General features: G+C 31.8%; 1 protein-coding gene and 1 long non-coding RNA gene across 2 annotated transcripts in view; both read right to left on the bottom strand.

Moving 5' to 3' along the window:
- Nucleotides 1-2,750: 2,750 nt before the first annotated feature.
- LOC127714290 (uncharacterized) lies at nt 2,751-4,012 on the bottom strand. The gene is made up of 3 exons (XR_007987680.1): nt 3,685-4,012; nt 3,145-3,297; nt 2,751-2,823 (listed from the first exon to the last, which is right to left on the bottom strand). It is a non-coding gene; the product is annotated as an uncharacterized LOC127714290 (long non-coding RNA).
- Nucleotides 4,013-4,721: 709 nt separating this feature from the next.
- The window catches only part of LOC127716281 (uncharacterized), a 43,933-nt gene continuing 28,344 nt past the window's right edge, over nt 4,722-20,310 (bottom strand). Inside the window, exons 5-10 of the mRNA XM_052222442.1 lie at nt 13,306-13,374; nt 12,927-13,010; nt 12,160-12,364; nt 11,343-11,429; nt 8,762-8,857; nt 4,722-7,773 (exon numbers count right to left, since the gene is read on the bottom strand). Of these exons, the coding sequence (XP_052078402.1) occupies nt 7,456-7,773; nt 8,762-8,857; nt 11,343-11,429; nt 12,160-12,364; nt 12,927-13,010; nt 13,306-13,374 (859 nt within the window). The 3' untranslated portion in view covers nt 4,722-7,455. The remainder of the gene's footprint in view (nt 7,774-8,761; nt 8,858-11,342; nt 11,430-12,159; nt 12,365-12,926; nt 13,011-13,305; nt 13,375-20,310) is intronic.

Here is a 20,310-nt window from a genome sequence, read left to right as displayed (position 1 = left end):
AACTTGAGTTCTACAACTCGTAATCGGGTTGTACATTTGTAAGAACACCCAAACTTGCAAAGTAAAACTCGCATATCGCGATCGAAATGAGTAACTCGATTTTAATATCGCATGGAGTGTCAAAAACAAATCCATTTCGTACAGTATACAACTTGTAATATTGCGTTTTAAGACACTAATGGGCAATTTCTTATTCGGGTTGTTGCAAAGCAATTCAGCAACCCGTTATGTTTAACTCGTAAAACGTAGAAATTACTCACGAAGACGTGTTACATATACGCTTCCGTACCAAAATGAGTGGAATTAGGCGCATGTACATGTTGAGCAGTTCATACAAAGTGTGCATACCATGCCACCTAGATAACGAATTTTCGTAATGATTAGTGAATGAATAAAACTTAGTGAAAATTAATTTGTGTTAGGCCATTCTTTGTCTATATTGATATCTGCATACATGTATTTGAAAACACGAAGCTTGAAACACGAAACTTGTTACCAGCAAAATTCCGATAGCTCACCCTTCACTGTGTACAGTCCTTGGTTTACGTCTTGGGCCCATGGCTATCAAAATCACCAATAATTTCCTACATAAGCCACTACTGAACACAACAATTATCTTATTCATGATAAGATGTGTGCAAAAGTCAGTTAAATCACCTCCATAAGGAATGTAAGTGTTCTCATTTATAGGTTTTTCACCATATAGTTCTACTGGGTATATTGAGGCACGTTTGAAGTATTACGTAATTCCGTGGTAGTAAATCTGTAATCAAGCTGTGGTATATTCCAAGTTATTACAAGAACAAGGATAGGAAGCACAAATTCGATAGTCAACCGTATAGACGATACTGTAGTGTATGTTTGCAGTATACACGAAACTTGTTACCAGCAGAATATACATAAAATATGACAAAACACTAACATGAATAATATCGTTTGAATATTTATTAAATTATGTAATACATGAATATTATTAAGTAAAACAATTCAAACAACATAAACACTAATACTTAAAAATATTTAACTTTTTCATATAGGGACGTATAAGGTTCGTTCTGAGTCCATGTACTGTTAAAGCTACTTTTTCTTGTATATATTTTACTTATAACATCAATATGGGAAATTTAAATCAGTCAAAAGAATATAATTCAAAGAATTTCAAAAGGTTTAATAAAAATCTAAACAATTGAAATGTAGGTCAGTCATACACACTGTTGAAGAAAATTTTGATATACAACTGCAAAGGTACATATTTTTTTTATAATAATTGTATATAGAAGAATACCCCAAATCACTTTCGAGAGTGTTTTGATTTATGTTTTGAATGTTATTCTAATTACCTTTTGAAAGTTATTTGTAACACTCCGAATTTATAAAAATCTATTAAATTTGCATTTCTTGAGTCATGTGAAAGTTAGAATTAATAATTAGATTAAATGTTCGGAAATATGATGTGATTATGTTGTATGAACTTATTTTACAAACAAAACAATGCCGTACTACTGGTATTTACACCATTTAAGATCTCGTATACTCTTGCGCAAGGGACGCTGCGGTTATCTATTACGATGTAATATATTCGTTGTTAGTCAAGAAGTTTTCGCTAAAGCTATGATACCTAACTAAGCTTATATAATATTACAATCTTTCGACTGTAATCACACACACCTCATTTCTTTACCAAATAATATGCTCACTAGTTGCTCATGCACTTACTATTTATCAAAACTTGGCCACTTGAGGAGTGCTATATATTTAAAGATTTTTTTTAAAGTCCCAACTTTTTAAAAAATCATGTTCGTAGTTCCGTAAAACAAAAGTCGTCGCTCACTGCCTTTTTTGGTGAAAACAATTGAAACTCGGAGATCTGCCCATACCGCTATTGGACATAACGTATCATTAGAGTAAAATGAGTAATTTGAATGGTTAAGAAGGGGTAGAGCGAGTATCGCGGCCTTCTTCCCAGGTAGCACAAACACATTTTATTGATATTTTTAAAATATATTGCAAAATGTCACAAAAATATCATTCAGAAATATTGTTTTGACGTGAAATGTATGGCTGTACTAATGTGAATAGCATATTTTCAGCTGATATTTGTTCCGAATGTTTAAAGAACATTTTTTTAAAATATTTTGATTTTATATTTAAATAACATAATTTTGATATCATTCAATGTCAATTGAAAATATCCAGACAACATATATATCAAACGTTATCCAAAAATATCCTTTTCATGTCTAAAATATGTTTTATGGATGTCTACCAAATGTTTTTAAAATATCAGAGGCAAGTTTAGGTAGAAATATCTCTTGAATATGTAAATTAAATATTTCAACAATGTTTTATGGATGTCTTCCCAATATTCTTAAAACATCTTGGTTAAATGTTTGTAAAAAACATTATATTAATATTCGAAAAACGTTTTATGTTCAGGCCAACTCTCAGCTTGCAAATATATCATGCATATTTAGACTAACATTTATCAGCTCTCCTCCAGGGCACCTGTTTCTTGTTCTATCATTATATGTAGTGTAATGTAGACTGTTTATTTTTTTATTTTGTTTTGCAATGCGATTGTTTTTCTCCGACTTGTGGAAATTTGAATTTTTGTTTGATATTTTTCAAACTCTTTCAAACAATTAAGAGCAGTCAAAGCATGACATTGTATACTGCCAACACAAAAGCATTGATAGAATAGCTTATTCATATGACAGGACGACTGTCAATGAATATTGAATTTTCCTGAATAGCATTTTAACATTTTATTAATTATTCAGAGTCTGTATCTTCTACTGCGAGCCTCCTCTTCTTGTTAGCCTTCTGAAGAAGAAATAATACATAAATGTTTAAACTCAATTGAGATTTAAGCTTTTAAGCCGATATCAAGTCAATATTATGAAAAAAATTGTATTATAATAATTAGATTACAGGTATGCCGTTATTTGATTATGATATAGATTCAGGAAAAAGAACTATGTCAAAAAAATTTCTAACTAAATAAAGAATTCAAGTGAAAAATACAAAGTCAAATCTAAATCAAAGTGACACTTAGCATTGACAGTAATATTAAATATGTTATGCATATATATCTGCGAATTTCAAATCCGATGTAGCAAAAAGGATGGCTATTATGTTACTTACTTAAAGTAATTCATTCTGGGCTATCAAATGGTAGAATGCATTTTGTCCCATCTCCATTTCCATGCATTTTGAAGCCAGAATATTTTCAATGATTATTAAAATTCCTTTTGCACTCTGCTTTAATTTGTCTTCTGTAGTTCTCACATACCAGATCTATAAATTTATATGAGAATGTAAAATTGTAAATTAAAAAGAAACTCTACTTCAAGTAATTCATACACGAATCTGTCTGCAAATTTGTATAGACTTTTCCGTATGATATTTTTTTCACATTTTACCCCCTTTTTTCACATATATATATACATGCCATTTCATTTTGTTAAAAATATATCTTTTTCACTTTTCCATGATATCCTAATGTTTAATTATAACACTGCATACATATAATTTAAAGAAGTAGCGTCTTCAACTTTTGGTGATATTTACTCCTACAAACTATTCAAATACAGATTTTGTTTTACCAAAGTTTTGCCGAGGACAAAAAAACAAGATTCAGTCGAGTCCGTATATCAATTACGATTTTTTAAAATTACAACTTACATGTTTCTTTCTCTTTGAACTGTGATTTTCTCTTTTAGTTTTCTTTGTTTTCACTGCTTTCGGAAGTTACAAATAGACGACAGGAAATAACCTCAAAAATGACCATCCCATTACATTTAGATTTTCTATAATCTTAATTACCATAGCAACTATCTTTGAAATGTTTCCAACATCTGGTTAACCTTATCAGAATGTGTTTGATTAACAGAATGGTTGTATCAAGTATCACTCTGTATATATTTGTTTATTATGTTTCATCAATTAAAGTTGAACGAAAAAAAGTTATAATAATACACGATTGAAATGTTCCTCAAAGGTTAAAATTATCAAGGAGATTTATCTCATATCACCTCTATGGAATTATTAAAGCTCTTCTATAAAAATGAGGAGTCATTCATGTTAATGTGATATCTAAAAAATATTTCTTTTTCATATCAAACACTTGCTTCACTCAAATATTACTAACAAACATTTGACAAACATTTCTGTCATACATCTAACAAATATCTAGAAGACATATTATGTTAAAATGTTTATAAAAGGGTCTTCAACTAATATTTTCTAAATAAAATCGAAAAAATATTTTTTTAAGACGTTATTTAAATATTCATTAGATATTACCAGCTTATATTTTTAATAAGGACAAGAAAATTATTTAGATGTTACATCAAAAAGATATTTTATTTACATCAAACCTATGCTTAACGCAGATATTAATCAAAAATGTTTTATAAACATTTCATTTACACATCTTACAAATATATATTATAATTATAATATAAAAATGTCCATCAGATATTGTTTTAATATTGTAAAGAAATATTTCTTCGACATAAAACTGTTCTCATTTACAAAAAATGTTTTTTATATTTTCAATCAAACATTGGGATGAAATGTTATTAGTTAAATATCATTCACACCTAATTTCTGATGTAAACAAAATGTCTTTAAAATATTTTTGTGAAAATATTTCTGATAAACATATATACAACCAGTCAATAATATCATGAAAATATTTTGTGTTAGCTGGGTTAGTCGTTAGAATTTATCTAAATATGCTTACGGTAGATGGGGGTCTTAATTAAAATCGATATAACTTTTTAATAATTTGCTTAAATGTAGTGTTTATAATGATTTTTTTTTAAATATAGGAAACAGCATGAGTCACGGGGCTTTTTTCAAGCTACAGGTTGTGCAAAATTGTCATTTTGTGTATATATTATACATGAAAAACCCAATTTTGTGTGATAGAAAGACGACCAAACGATAGAATTTTACGATAAAATAAAAGAAGAGATCTCTAATAATGAGCTTTCAGACAATAAAAAGAGAAATTAGGATCATGTGACTCGTTTCCTTGCTACAAATAGAAATTAGGGTCACGTGACTCATTTTCTTGCTACAATTCAAAATAGGTAAAGTCATTACACATTCCATGATAAAAGTTACATTATCCGAGCTATCTCGCCATATACATGTATGGCGAAGTTGAAAATAGAAATAACATGTTATTGGAACGTCTTAAATATTGTATGAAGATGACCTGGTTATTTTATATGAGTTAGAATAATGCAATATGCAAAGGGTCGGTTATCATTATTATATTGAAATTAAATAACTCAAGTGTATATCAATCTATACACAATTCTTTAGACTCGTCAAGAAACCTATAATTAAACATTTTTATTGTCACAATATATTGATTACCCACACCACTTCATCGAACGCGGTCTCATCTCATGAATATCATTGACGGCTAGCCTCATGAATATTAACGCCGGCTAGCTTCAAACTAGTAAAATAATGTACTATTTGCAGTAAATACAATTTCTCCGTCTTCTTAAAATTAAATAACAGGTGTTGGCATACATATTAATCATATTTACATCTGAGAATGAAAACACTAATGTTTGGTCGTCATCTAAATGACAAATTAAAATTTTACATTAAAAGTTTCAGCAACATAATATAAATGGTTTCTAAAATCGTCATAAAGAGATCATCTCAATAAAACACGCGCCTCGTCTTCAATAAAACCATCACATATATGACATTTTCTGTTTTCTAAAACTATATATGTTCATTTAAAACTATGTTTCAATTAAAGTGTTATTGATTCCGATTTGCACAAACTGATATATTATATATGGCTAAATTTATATGACTTGTGCTAATATTACTTTCCAAATTGCATGAATAGTGAAAACGGATAAATATTTCAAAGGAAGACTGGGTGTATCATCTTTGTAAACAAAATATGACCAAATATTGGCGATGAAAACCATTATTTGTTTAAAATTTCACACCCTGCTGGTGTCACTTTAAAGGCAAGATCTCATACCGTCTTACTACTTAGAATTATACTCCAAACAGAAATTCTTTGTTTAATTTCTTTTGGTAACAGGTGTTTAAGAAAATATGTATTTATCTTCGAAAAATTTCATTTGTTGTAGATATATATATACTAGGTACTTACTGTTCCTAAATATATTTGTATCCTTTAAAATGAAATAAGCAAAACATTGTAAACTTCTTTGTCATGAAAAATCAATTGCTTTTATACACTAACATTTTATGTAGATTGTGTATGTATTAACCCCTTGTATACGTTTGTGTTTGAAGAAAATTAAGTATTTTGATTAAAATTATACAAGCATATACCTCTTGAGTTTGTTAGTCTTGTGTGTTGTTTTTTTAAATCTGGTTCATTTGAATATTTCGGAGTTTAGTGTGATGTTCATTTCTCTGAACTGTTATAAATTATTGTTCAGGGACCAGCTGATACCCACCTCCGGTTGCGGGATTTTCTCGTTGCGTTGAAGACCGATTGGTGGCCTTGGGCTGTTTTCTGCCCTTTGGTCGGGTTGTTGTCTCCTTGACACATTCCCCGTTTCCATATTCTATTCTACATAAAAAAAAAATATGCGCACAATTAACATTTACATTTTTTTATTGATTGATAATTGCTTGCTTAACCTCAAGTGACATATATTTGTTGGACCAGGATGAAGGGCGTGAATTATACTTCCATTGCAACATTAGGGTATGTTGGATAAAGGAGGAAACGTTGCCTTGCAACAAAATATCTACTGCCTCAAAAAGTTATTTCAAGGATTCTTTTGCGTGCATAGAGCGTGGAACTCTCCTATATGATTCATTGTAATTAACGTCCCCAATCTGACCCAACGTGGTTGCGTATTTATACATCCCACAGAAACAAATCGACGCCCCTCTATAATATGGGTATACTATACAGTATACTATACCGTCGTTAAATCCAGAGATTACCATATTTCTCTCTCCAAGTCAACTCCTGGTGTTCATTTATATTTCAAAATTCACTTTCGCTCAAATGTCAGGTTTTCTATTTAAAACTTTTTCTTAAGCTTCATAATATATAGACCAAGCATGACAAGCTGTAAAGTATACGAAATAATGTTTGAATGAATACTCTCTCGTTTGCCTTTACGACACAAGTTAATATTATGTGATAAACCCTTCTACCGATTTAAATTTTCAAATTATCAAACAAACTACATTTATGTACACAATGTAAATATAAAATACAATATAAGAGTATAGAAAATATACATTTTTATCTGATATACTAATATTATAATATTTATTAATAAACTAATCATAGATACCAGGGTTAACATTTTGTAAGCCAGAATTCCGAAAGGTTTGCCAAATGACAATATCAATCTTAAGTTTCAGTCTGAGAATTCCTTTAAGTCAAATCAAAAGCAGTTGTACTGACATATATGCTGTTTACTTAGACTGATTAACAGGCTGAGCAACACCTTTTATCAGCAAAGGGCCATCTTTGTATAGATATAATGCTGGCCAAACATTAAAAGAAATTGTTTTGCCACTTTGTGTATACTCCTTGTACTTGTCTTTGTCCAGGGTGTCTCCCTCTCTTTGTTGTTCATCAATATACATTTCTGGATCTTGGACCACCATTAACCAACTAACAAAGACACAACGTTCGGCGTATTTTGTCTTAGTTAATTCACTTATAAGAACCTTATCATAATGCTTGTTCTCTGTGCAGTATTTCTTGAAGACCTGATGAACCAAAATTTTCTGAAATAAACAAATCTTTTTGTTTGTTCATACAAATAAATCCTTTTAAAATTTTTTTTATTTTTCGTATTTTAATTTTTCATATAGGATGAGTCTTTAACCACAAAGAAACATTGTTAAACGAAACTGATATCAGTAAAGGAAAAATTATCCAAACTAAGCTTACGTTTAAAGGTTGGTTCAAACTTAGTGTAAAAAAAGTGTTGGTTAAAGCGCAGCCATGAAACACAGAGGTCCCTGGTTCGAGTCCCGGAGGAGACGATGTGATTTTATAGTAAGAATCATGCTTCTCTGTTACACATTTGTATTTAATACCCTAGAAGCTGTGTCTTTGTTGTCTGTCAAACAAATTATTATATAGTCCAGTGTTTTTTTTCTGGAATGGTTCTAATGTGGTATCTCGACATCTTTTATGTATTGATAGAAAGGAACGACTGAATGCTTGTGAAACTACTTTATACCCATAAAGAGTAGCGGTGTGCCTGTAGAAGTCTGTTTGGTGGTTGTTTTGGTCTTAGTGATTGTCTTTTTGAGTTTCATGTTAAATGCAGGTTTTTGTTGTTCTCAACAAATTCCATAAACAACTTCTCCAATCAACGAAATTATATTATGGAGTTTAATGCATTTTTTCTGGATATGTTCATCATTATAAAATACAGTTATTTAAAATAAAACTATTGTGTAATATACACAAATCTCAAAGTCCTTAATTTGCATCAAGACTTTCATCAAAAATATTTTGTTTTTTTCTATTGAGCCTATCTAACAAAAGAGTAAGACTTCCCACCAAAAAATATGTATTAATCCAAATTATCGCAGCAAATCATATCGTATAACAATACCATTACAGTAAAAATCATATAACTATATCAAAGAAGGAAAACTTTCAGTAACTTTCAATATAACAATAATATATTTTAACTTAATGACATATGTAAAAAAAAAAAAAAGAGATCTTAATTAATTTTTGCGGAGATGTATACTTTACCTCCTTCAACAGTATCGCAACATCAGGAGCTGTGCCCTTTCTGGCATCTTTTAACTGCTTAACTTCGGCGAAATGTTTTTCCGCATATTTCGTAACCTTAATATTAAATCGATATTATGCATATGTAAATTAAAAAAAAACACATTATTTTTTTTTGTTCTTCGAGTTAACACTAAATAGTTTGTCAGGAAACTACATTCAGTTGATAATATCATTGTGCAAAAATTAACTTTTCTGTCGTGTATCCACATGAATCACTATATAAAGAAGACTCAAGTTGCAAATTTATCATATTTAAGATGTAGAAAGATTGAAAATCGACGATTATATGGTTTACTTGTAGAAATTAACATGATCTGCCATTATAGGACATGCTTTTTTTCCGAGCCTAAACAAGTAAAAATGAAATATAATATGAAAAATAACAAGAATGCACACGCTGAAATGTCTTGCCTGCTTTACTGACCATTGATTTTATGTTGAAAGTCTTAAAGATAAAGGTTTTACTACAAGTATCACATAAACTTAACATTTTTAAATATCCATGGTAATGAGGTAAAGGTCAGATAAATTCTGTCAGACTGACATGTTCACCTTACAATTATTTCATACACTAAATATAGTTGACTTATTGCTTATGGTAATTGAATAACAGATTAAAACACAAAAACGTAATATTGACCAATGCACCATGAAATTAAAGTCAAGGTCAGATTATACCTACCAGACTGACATGTACACCTTACAATCATTGCATATACCAAATTTAGTTGACTTACAGTACTGCTTATAGTATTTGAATACAGACCAAAACACAAAAACTTAACATTGACCAATGAACCATAATCATGAGGTCAAGGTCGGATGATACCTGCCAGACAGACATGTACACCTTAAATCATTACATACACCAACTATAGTTGACCTAGCTACTGCTTATAGTATTTTAAAAATAGATAAAAACACAAAAATTAAAAATCGACCAATGAATTATGAAAATGAGGTCGAGGTCGGATGATACCTGCCAGACAGACATGTACACCTTAAAATCTTTGCATAGACCAAATATAGTTGACCAAGCTACTGCTTACAGTATTTTAAAAACAGATCAAAACACACAAATTAAGAATCGACCAATGAACCATGAAAATAAGGTCAAGGTCAGATGCTACCTGACAGACAGACATGTACACCTTACAATCATTCCATACAACAAACATAGTTAACCTATTGCTTATAGTACTTGAAAAAACAGAACAAAACACTAAAACTAAAAATTGAGTAATGAGCCATGAAAAAATAGGTCAAGGTCAGATGAAACCTGCCAGACTGACATGTATCCCTTACAATCATTCCATACACCACATTTAGTTGACCTACTGCTTATAGTATTTGAAAAACAGACCAAATACACAAAAACTTAACATTGACTTATGAACCATGAAAATGTGGTCAAGGTTAGATGATACCTGCCAGACAGACATGTACACCTTACAATTATGCCATACAACACACATAGTTAACCGATTGCTTATAGTCCTTGAAAAACTGAACAAAACACTACAACTAAACATTGACTAATGAGCCATGAAAGTGAGGTCAAGATGAGATGAAACCTGCCAGAGTGACATATACCCCTTACAATCATTCCACATATAGTTGACCTACTGCATACAGTATCTTAGAACCGGACCTTATCATGTAACTTTAACCTTGATCACTGCTCCATGGAATGAGGTCGAGGTCTGGTGAACTCTCGACTGTCTGACGGTATTTGTAGGCGTTGCAAGGAATCCACATACCAAATTTAGTTACTCATAATAAATGAAAAATTCACATGATCGAAAAAAAAACTATATTTTTTTCCAAGCAGTCGCTGAACCATGAAAATGAGGTCAAGGACAATGTTCATATGACAGACAAAAACTTCGTAACATAAGGTATCTACATACAAGGTATGAAGCATTCAGGTCTTCTACCTTTTGAAATATAAAGTTTTATACACACGTCAATAAGTTTACACCGCCGCCGCCGGCGGATAGTAATCCTTATGTCTTTCGTCGCAGGCGAGACAAAAGTACAAAATAAGTGTCAAACAAAATAATTTGATACCACATAAAAGAGTGAACCATGTTGATCACATATAAATCAAATGAGACTTACATATGTTTCAAATCTTTGAGATACACATGATCCACACATTTAGAATTGATATTTTTTAAACATTGATAGGGTTGAATATGTTTATTCTTCTTCTTACTACATCGAAATATTTTACATGACGTGTCACATGGTATACCTACATGTATCTATGCCATTAAGATTCAAATATATATGTGAAATTAAGATACGTATGAATCACATAGGTTCAGGCATATGCGTATGATAATATACATGGCATATGCAACTACACACACATATATATATATATTTACTTGTGTTAAACGTTGGCTTTTTGAATTCCATTTCGCTTCATATTCAGTTTCCTTTGCTGGCTACGTTATATATATATATTTCTTATGTTGGTATAATTTATGTGTGTGTGAGTGACTTTTACAGTAAAATATTATGAACTACTCACATGTGTTTCAGGTACGTCTATAAACATCTCACTTAATAATGTCTTCATTTGTTTATTGGCCAGTTGCTGGCAGGTAAGGAAGCAGCCCTAAATCGAATCTTCATTAATAAATTTTATTCGTTAGCATATTACACAATGCATATGCTAAAATGAACTAAGCGTTGCCGATAAAGGTGGGGGTGGGGTTCAGATGATTCTGCATTTATGAAGCGAAATTGACAAGTGAAACAAGTTATAGGAACCTATATCGACTGTTTGAATAATTTAATTATTTCGAAAAGACTCTGGTAAAACAGCGATAAAAAGTATGAAGGATTCTATGAAAACATAACCTGTGAAAGGCATCATCAGTGGAGAATCATTATTGTTCTCTTTAATTTTTAATGAAACAGATCGAAATGACGTATAAGCAGCAAACGCTCGATATAACATGTAATGCAAATACTTAAGAGAGAACATAAACATAGATGATCATAGATGCTGACATTAACGATTCTCTGTGAAATTGGATTATCATATTTTACTGAAAATCATGTCCTAGAATTAATTATACAACTGAAGTATGTCTTAGGCGTTAAACATTTGGCGATTTATAAAAGAAATACATTTTATATTTTAATCTTTGAGATTGTATGACATATCTACATTTTGTTTAATGGCGAGAATATGCACGTTGTTTCAAAAGATTTAATTTAAGTAAATGTAGATTTAAGAAGGTTTCACTTATGCCAATTGTTATCCAATAATGAATGCCCGAAAAGTTTCTAAATAACCGGACGATATTAATCACTATATTCAAAGTATTTAACTGGAATACCTGTAATACAATTAACAAATTGCGGATAATCATTTCTTCTGACCATCCTCTCTTGAGTTCAAAAGCATTATCCATTGCTTCAGTCCACTCTGAGTCGTATGTCTCCGAATATATCTCAGCGATTCTTGTTGGTCGGTATTTATCTCCAAGATCTGCTATATTAGAATTTCCTGCTGTTAACTTTGCACCCGCAACTTGACTTAACCTGAAAATTGATATTGATATATTAATTTTGCTGAAAACAAAGATTGTATCATTTTAAGTATCAAAGAGTATAATCAACACTTCTAGTCCTTCCGTTAAGAAAATTCGGGGTCAAGATATGATAAATGGAGCTTTGTTTTTAGAGGGGAACATATCATTGTTCAAGACCAAAAGGAAATACTGTGTATTAATAAGGACTGAAATATCGTGCACCTTTGTAGATCAATTTTTTCATTAGCTAGTCTCTTTTCTCTTACTGCAAAGTTTAGCGCAGATGCATGAATTCTCTTAAAAAAAAATAATTCTTAAAAAAATACATGAATAAAAGAATTTTGAGGTATACATGTACGTCAATGAAACAGTTACCCAACGACAAAAAAAAATAGACAGGTCTCTATACAGCACGTCAAGCTCTAAATAGTTCCAATGTCTACAAAAAGAGACATCAGTCTTAGAGTACTTTAAAATTTGTCGGTGATTGAATAAAATAGGTCCTTACAATTTATTATACTTTATATTGTTGTGAAAAAATATTTACACATCATGTAAATTGCAGAATGTACCTTGTTTTTAAATCTTCTTTGTCATTTTCTGCTTCTTTAAGCTGATGTTGAAGGCTGGATATCCTTCGTTGTAAGGATTCGACACTAAAAAATGGTTGAAATTTACAAAATTTGAAATAACAGGAATTTTTCCCATTCATTTAATATAATTAAAAAATTGATTTTGGTTTTAAAAAGAAATAATCGTGAGAACACCCATTTTAATTAAACTATTTATGTATCTATTTATTTATGCATTCATTCTTTTAAATTTGCTCAATTATTTCTTGATTTCAAAGAAAATGTCCCTAGCATTTTAATGAGTTTTTGTGCTACGCCAATCCTCCTTTCGTGAGTGGTATAACATTGTTTACTGCACAACAATACGTTCTACAAATACCTGTCTTGCATCTGTAATGCACTGTCATGCCACTTCTTCAGTTCCATTTCCGTGTTTTCTCTATGAATTCTATAATATAAATAAAATTTATTTTATAATTTGTCTTGATTTGCCTCAATGAATGCAACATACAAGTATGTTAAGTCATAAAAAGGCAACCAATAGACCACTTTCGAGTTCTTTGCATTTCCATCAAAAACTATGGTTTTAGTGAACATTATTCGTACGTTTAGGGACATCGTCACTTCCTTTCCGTGTTGAGCGAGCGGTTGAAAAATAAGCTAGATGCATAATATTGCACGAATTATTCGGCAAATTAAATTCTTATAATAAATAATCAGCACTGCTGTCATTAGGGAATTGTGATCAAGTACTTACGGAAATTTTTTTTTCTAGTTTATCTTGCATAATGACGATCACGAAGACGCTTGATGAACTTTAATAGTGCATAAAATGGTAAATGACGCCATAAAGGCGCGCATAATTGACGAACTTTTCCGGTGAAGGACATAACATTTAAAAAATATTTTGCAAAGATAATAAAAATCCTTTCTTATACAAAATGACAGTTGTTTTGCATTCGTTTGATGTGTTTGAGCTTTTGAATTTGTCATTTGATAAATATGGAAAGCCACAATTATGGAAAGCCACAGTTATGGAAAGCCACAGTGAACCCCCCGATTATTATTATTTTTCTTTTAAAAATACATGGATACAAATAAATCTTCGGCTTTTAAAATCCCGCCGATTATTATCAATTCTAAAATCTTCGGCTTTTCAAAATCTTCGGCTTTCAAAATCTTCGGCTTTTCAAAATCTTCGGCTTTCAAAATCTTCGGCTTTTCAAAATCTTCGGCTTTCCAAAATCTTCGGCTTTCAAAATTTTCGGCTTTTCATAATCTTCGGCTTTTCAAAATTCACCGCCGATTATTATTTTATAAAATCTTCGGCTTTTAAAAGTCTGAAAATCTTCGACTTTTCAAAATCTTCGGCTTTCAAAATCTTCGGCTTTTCAAAATCTTCGGCTTTTCAAAATTCACCGCCGATTATTATATTATAAAATCTTCGGCTTTTAAAAGTCTGAAAATCTTCGACTTTTCAAAATCTTCGGCTTTCAAAATCTTCGGCTTTTCAAAATCTTCGGCTTTTCAAAATTCACCGCCGATTATTATATTATAAAATCTTCGGCTTTTAAAAGTCTGACCCCCGCCGATTATTATCAATTGTAAAATCTTCGGCTTTTAATCAAGAACCCGCAGATTATTTTCAATAATAAAATCTTCGGCTTTTATAAACCAAACCAAAAATAATCTCCGGGACCCGAATATTATGATTGTATAATCTGCGGGGAAATATAAAAATGCAAAGACTTACATCAAATGCAGACGCGGAACCGAGAAATACATTCGAAACTCTCTAGATTTGCATATTCTGGTTTATTACACCAAGAAAGGTTGAGATAGATAGATAGGTGTTATTGTTGAAAAGACAACTGAAAACCTCAAACACGCAAGCACATGCAGACTATATAGTATGTATGTATATATTTAAGTGTGTGCGTAAACGTCTGTATGATTTTTAAGCCCCCGTGACAAAATAGGGGTGGGGTATAAATTTACCCCTGTCCGTCCGTCTGTTCGTCCGTAAGATGCATTGTTTGTCCGGCTATCTCCTACAGTTTTGGAGGTACAACTTTAATATTTTGTAGGATGTTCATACACATAAAAAAGGCGTTCATGGCCAAAGGATTTTGATTTCTTCCAAATATTGTGACAATTATAGCTGATCACAGGAATCCATGACAAATCGCCCTACTGGCAAATCACCCAACACCTAATCGCCCCACTTTTTCACCAACTCGCCCAACTCTTGTTTACCAACTCGCACCACTTATGAAAAGGGTGAAATCCCATTGAAAATAGGTTGGATAACTTGCCCCACTTATGAAAAGGGTTAAAATCCCACTGAAACAAGGTCTGCCAACTCGCTCAACTCATGACAAATAGATAAACCACAATGAATTTAGTAATGCCAACTCGCCCCACTTATGGAAAAATTGCCCCACTCTTGTTTACCAACTCGCCCCACTTATGAAAAGGGTAAAATCCATTTGAAAATAGGTTGGATAACTTGCCCCACTTATGAAAGGGTTAAAATCCCGCTGGAATAAGGTCTGCCAACTCGCCCCACTCATGACAAATAGATAAACCACGATGAAACGAAGATCTCTATTTGTAGCTGTAGTACCAAGAAAATTACCAAGTCCAACTTAGGCAACTACAGCTGTGATCAGCTTTAATTTTGCACAATATTTGAAAGAAATCAAAATCATGTGGCCATGCACACCTTTATTATTTGTATGAACATCCTACAAAATATTAAAGTTGTACCTCCAAAACTGTAGGAGATAGCCGGACAAACAATGCATCTTACGGACGAACAGACGGACGGACAGGGGTAAATTTATACCCCACCCCTATTTTGTCACGGGGGCTTAAAAATCATACAGACGCTTACGCACACACTTAAATATATACATACATACTATATAGTCTGCATGTGCTTGCGTGTTTGAGGTTTTCAGTTGTCTTTTCAACAATAACACCTATCTATCTATCTCAACCTTTCTTGGTGTAATGAACCAGAATATGCAAATCTAGAGAGTTTCGAATGTATTTCTCGGTTCCGCGTCTGCATTTGATGTAAGTCTTTGCATTTTTATATTTCCCCGCAGATTATACAATCATAATATTCGGGTCCCGGAGATTATTTTTGGTTTGGTTTATAAAAGCCGAAGATTTTATTATTGAAAATAATCTGCGGGCTCTTGATTAAAAGCCGAAGATTTTACAATTGATAATAATCGGCGGGGGTCAGACTTTTAAAAGCCGAAGATTTTATAATATAATAATCGGCGGTGAATTTTGAAAAGCCGAAGATTTTGAAAAGCCGAAGATTATGAAAAGCCGAAGATTTTGGAAAGCCGAAGATTTTGGAAAGCCGAAGATTTTGAAAAGCCGAAGATTTTGAAAGCCGAAGATTTTGAAAAGTCGAAGATTTTCAGACTTTTAAAAGCCGAAGATTTTATAATATAATAATCGGCGGTGAATTTTGAAAAGCCGAAGATTTTGAAAAGCCGAAGATTTTGAAAGCCGAAGATTTTGAAAAGTCGAAGATTTTCAGACTTTTAAAAGCCGAAGATTTTATAATATAATAATCGGCGGTGAATTTTGAAAAGCCGAAGATTTTGAAAAGCCGAAGATTTTGAAAGCCGAAGATTTTGAAAAGTCGAAGATTTTCAGACTTTTAAAAGCCGAAGATTTTATAATATAATAATCGGCGGTGAATTTTGAAAAGCCGAAGATTTTGAAAAGCCGAAGATTTGGAAAGCCGAAGATTTTGAAAAGTCGAAGATTTTCAGACTTTTAAAAGCCGAAGATTTTATAATATAATAATCGGCGGTGAATTTTGAAAAGCCGAAGATTTTGAAAAGCCGAAGATTTGGAAAGCCGAAGATTTTGAAAAGTCGAAGATTTTCAGACTTTTAAAAGCCGAAGATTTTATAATATAATAATCGGCGGTGAATTTTGAAAAGCCGAAGATTTTGAAAAGCCGAAGATTATGAAAAGCCGAAAATTTTGAAAGCCGAAGATTTTGGAAAGCCGAAGATTTTGAAAAGCCGAAGATTTTGAAAGCCGAAGATTTTGAAAGCCGAAGATTTTGAAAAGCCGAAGATTTTAGAATTGATAATAATCGGCGGGATTTTAAAAGCCGAAGATTTATTTGTATCCATGTATTTTTAAAAGAAAAATAATAATAATCGGGGGGTTCACTGTGGCTTTCCATACACAGTGAACCCCCCGATTATTATTATTTTTCTTTTAAAAATACATGGATACAAATAAATCTTCGGCTTTTAAAATCCCGCCGATTATTATCAATTCTAAAATCTTCGGCTTTTCAAAATCTTCGGCTTTCAAAATCTTCGGCTTTCAAAATCTTCGGCTTTTCACAATCTTCGGCTTTTCAAAATCTTCGGCTTTTCAAAATTCACCGCCGATTATTATATTATAAAATCTTCGGCTTTTAAAAGTCTGAAAATCTTCGACTTTTCAAAATCTTCGGCTTTTCAAAATCTTCGGCTTTCCAAAATCTTCGGCTTTTCATAATCTTCGGCTTTTCAAAATCTTCGGCTTTTCAAAATTCACCGCCGATTATTATATTATAAAATCTTCGGCTTTTAAAAGTCTGACCCCCGCCGATTATTATCAATTGTAAAATCTTCGGCTTTTAATCAAGAGCCCGCAGATTATTTTCAATAATAAAATCTTCGGCTTTTATAAACCAAACCAAAAATAATCTCCGGGACCCGAATATTATGATTGTATAATCTGCGGGGAAATATAAAAATGCAAAGACTTACATCAAATGCAGACGCGGAACCGAGAAATACATTCGAAACTCTCTAGATTTGCATATTCTGGTTCATTACACTAAGAAAGGTTGAGATAGATAGATAGGTGTTATTGTTGAAAAGACAACTGAAAACCTCAAACACGCAAGCACATGCAGACTATATAGTATGTATGTATATAATTAAGTGTGTGCGTAAGCGTCTGTATGATTTTTAAGCCCCCGTGACAAAATAGGGGTGGGGTATAAATTTATACTATCTCCTACAGTTTTGGAGGTACAACTTTAATATTTTGTAGGATGTTCATACAAATAATAAAGGTGTGCATGGCCACAGGATTTTGATTTCTTCCAAATATTGTGACAATTATAGCTGATCACAGCTGTAGTTGCCTAAGTTGGACTTGGTAATTTTCTTGGTACTACAGCTGCAAATAGAGATCTTGGTTCAGAGGCAGAGTTAGAGGTTTTTTTTCAGGGGGCCCGGACCCCCCCCCCCCTTTTTTGGTGGGAAAAATTTGGTTGATTATATAGGGAATCACTGAAGCATGACTGAAAACGGACCCCCACTTAGGCAGTCAGTAGGCCCCCCTTATGAAAATTTCTGGATCCGCCACTGTGATTGTCCAGATATCTCCTCCTACTGTGCTACAGTTAAATCATCATATATATTGTAAAATTTATAATTTCCTATGGTCAGGCGGGGGTATCGTTTGTGTCTTATAGACAGCATAACAATTTAAAGGTTTTTTTGGCCCTTTTTAAGGAGCTTCATTCATGATAAAGGCAGAGTTTTTACAAGTATCACTTAAAGGGGGCCCTTTGATTGGTATGTAGTTATATCATGTCAAGTTACAGATCAAGTTATAATTAGAATTTTGGTCTGGTTTAATGATTTTGTGGTATAGTTTATATGATCTTGACTTTGATGTTAAATGGTACATGTATAATACATTTGTAATATACAGCTGAAGGTAACAAAGTATCAATTAAGGTAAATTAATTTAAACATGCACAATAACAATCATGTGTAAATTCACTAATCCCACCATATTCTATAAATGCCTACTCTAAGTCAGGAGCCTATAAATTTGATTTTCATTTATTGTGTTGTCTTAAATTAGGGCATTTCTGTTTTTTGTTTGCATGGACACACATTTGGTCATCTTTTTAGCCAATTATAACTGACTACAGTATGGGTTTTGCTCATTTTTGAAGGTTGTATGGTGACCTATAGTTGCTTACACCCTAGTCATTTGGATTCTGTCAGCTACTGGTAGTTGTTTCTATTGGTAATCATACCACATCTCCTTATTTTATACAAAAGTCTGGATAGGGTTTTGGGGTCTTTCATTCAATGTCATTTCTGTATTGTTCAAAATTTTAGGTCATTTTTTCTATATTCTTCATATTTTTCCCAATTATTTTTCAATCACTCAATACAACACTCCATTATTCTATATTCTCTATTTCAATGTTCTTTTCTTTATTTTTTTATACGCCCGTTTACGGTAGGTATTATGGTATACAGTTGTCCTTCTGTCCATCCGTCAGTCATCAACATGTTGGACAATAACTCAAAAACGCTTTAAACAATTCGCATGAATCTTTGTTGAATTGTTTATATCTATTGAAGTGAACTCCCTTTTGTTTTAAACATGGTATCTTCTTAAAAAGGACTTTCCGTTTTTAATTTTCCTTGGAGTTCTGTATTTTTGTTATTTTACTTTTTTCCAAGTAGGGATTCCCGACTGTGTTTAATAATGCAAATATCGCGAAAAATTGTTTCACATCTGCATCATTTATGCAAACAAAAACATTGACATAAGGAAAGTACAGCTTTTATTAGTACAGGTTAAATATGCGCGAGTTTGCATAAAAGTTTCATATTAAAATAACGTCATATATATTTTTTAAATTACAAAATGTTAACAATTTCACAAATAAAACTTATAACAAATAAAGTGATTGATTGTTGGATTATGATTATATCTACAAACAACTAGATTTGAACATGAATATTGTTACATGTATGAAGCAAATAACTTAAGGAATTGTTTTTCAAGTCTGTATTGATACTTAGTCTAGTAGTTAAATTATATATAAATATTATTATTGGTAAAGGCTAATTTTCCGGCTGAACTAACACGTTTGATGTTCAATTTTTGTCTGTTATGTTGGGATCAATATATATTCGATAGGTTTTAGTTTCAACAAGACTGCAACATTTCTTTTTCCATTATTTTTTTAGGCATTGTAATTCTGTGAAAATTTACTAAAGTCTATGTACTTTATCGTTTTTAAGTTATATTTAATGCATGCAATGCTTTTCCGAAGAGTAACCGATGAGATTGGGGAGAAACCATATATCTTTATTGGAAGGGGGTTGCTAAGAAGGAAACTTCATTTCTACATTTTGTTTAAGTGCATACTTGAGGATAACTCTTTTATTGTTGGAAAATGTCCTGGATGTTGTTTTTTTATTTTATTTTGTAAGATTGAAGTATAATAATTGCTAGCCAAACTTTTCTAAATTGTTTGTTTGTGTTAGATCATTGTCTGGCTTAGATAGCAGACTAACTATAACAAGTA

Source organism: Mytilus californianus, unplaced genomic scaffold (assembly GCF_021869535.1).
Source record: "Mytilus californianus isolate M0D057914Y unplaced genomic scaffold, xbMytCali1.0.p SCAF_9, whole genome shotgun sequence".
Classification (NCBI taxonomy): Eukaryota; Metazoa; Mollusca; class Bivalvia; order Mytilida; family Mytilidae; genus Mytilus; species Mytilus californianus.
This window is presented reverse-complemented; position numbering and strand designations above follow the sequence as displayed.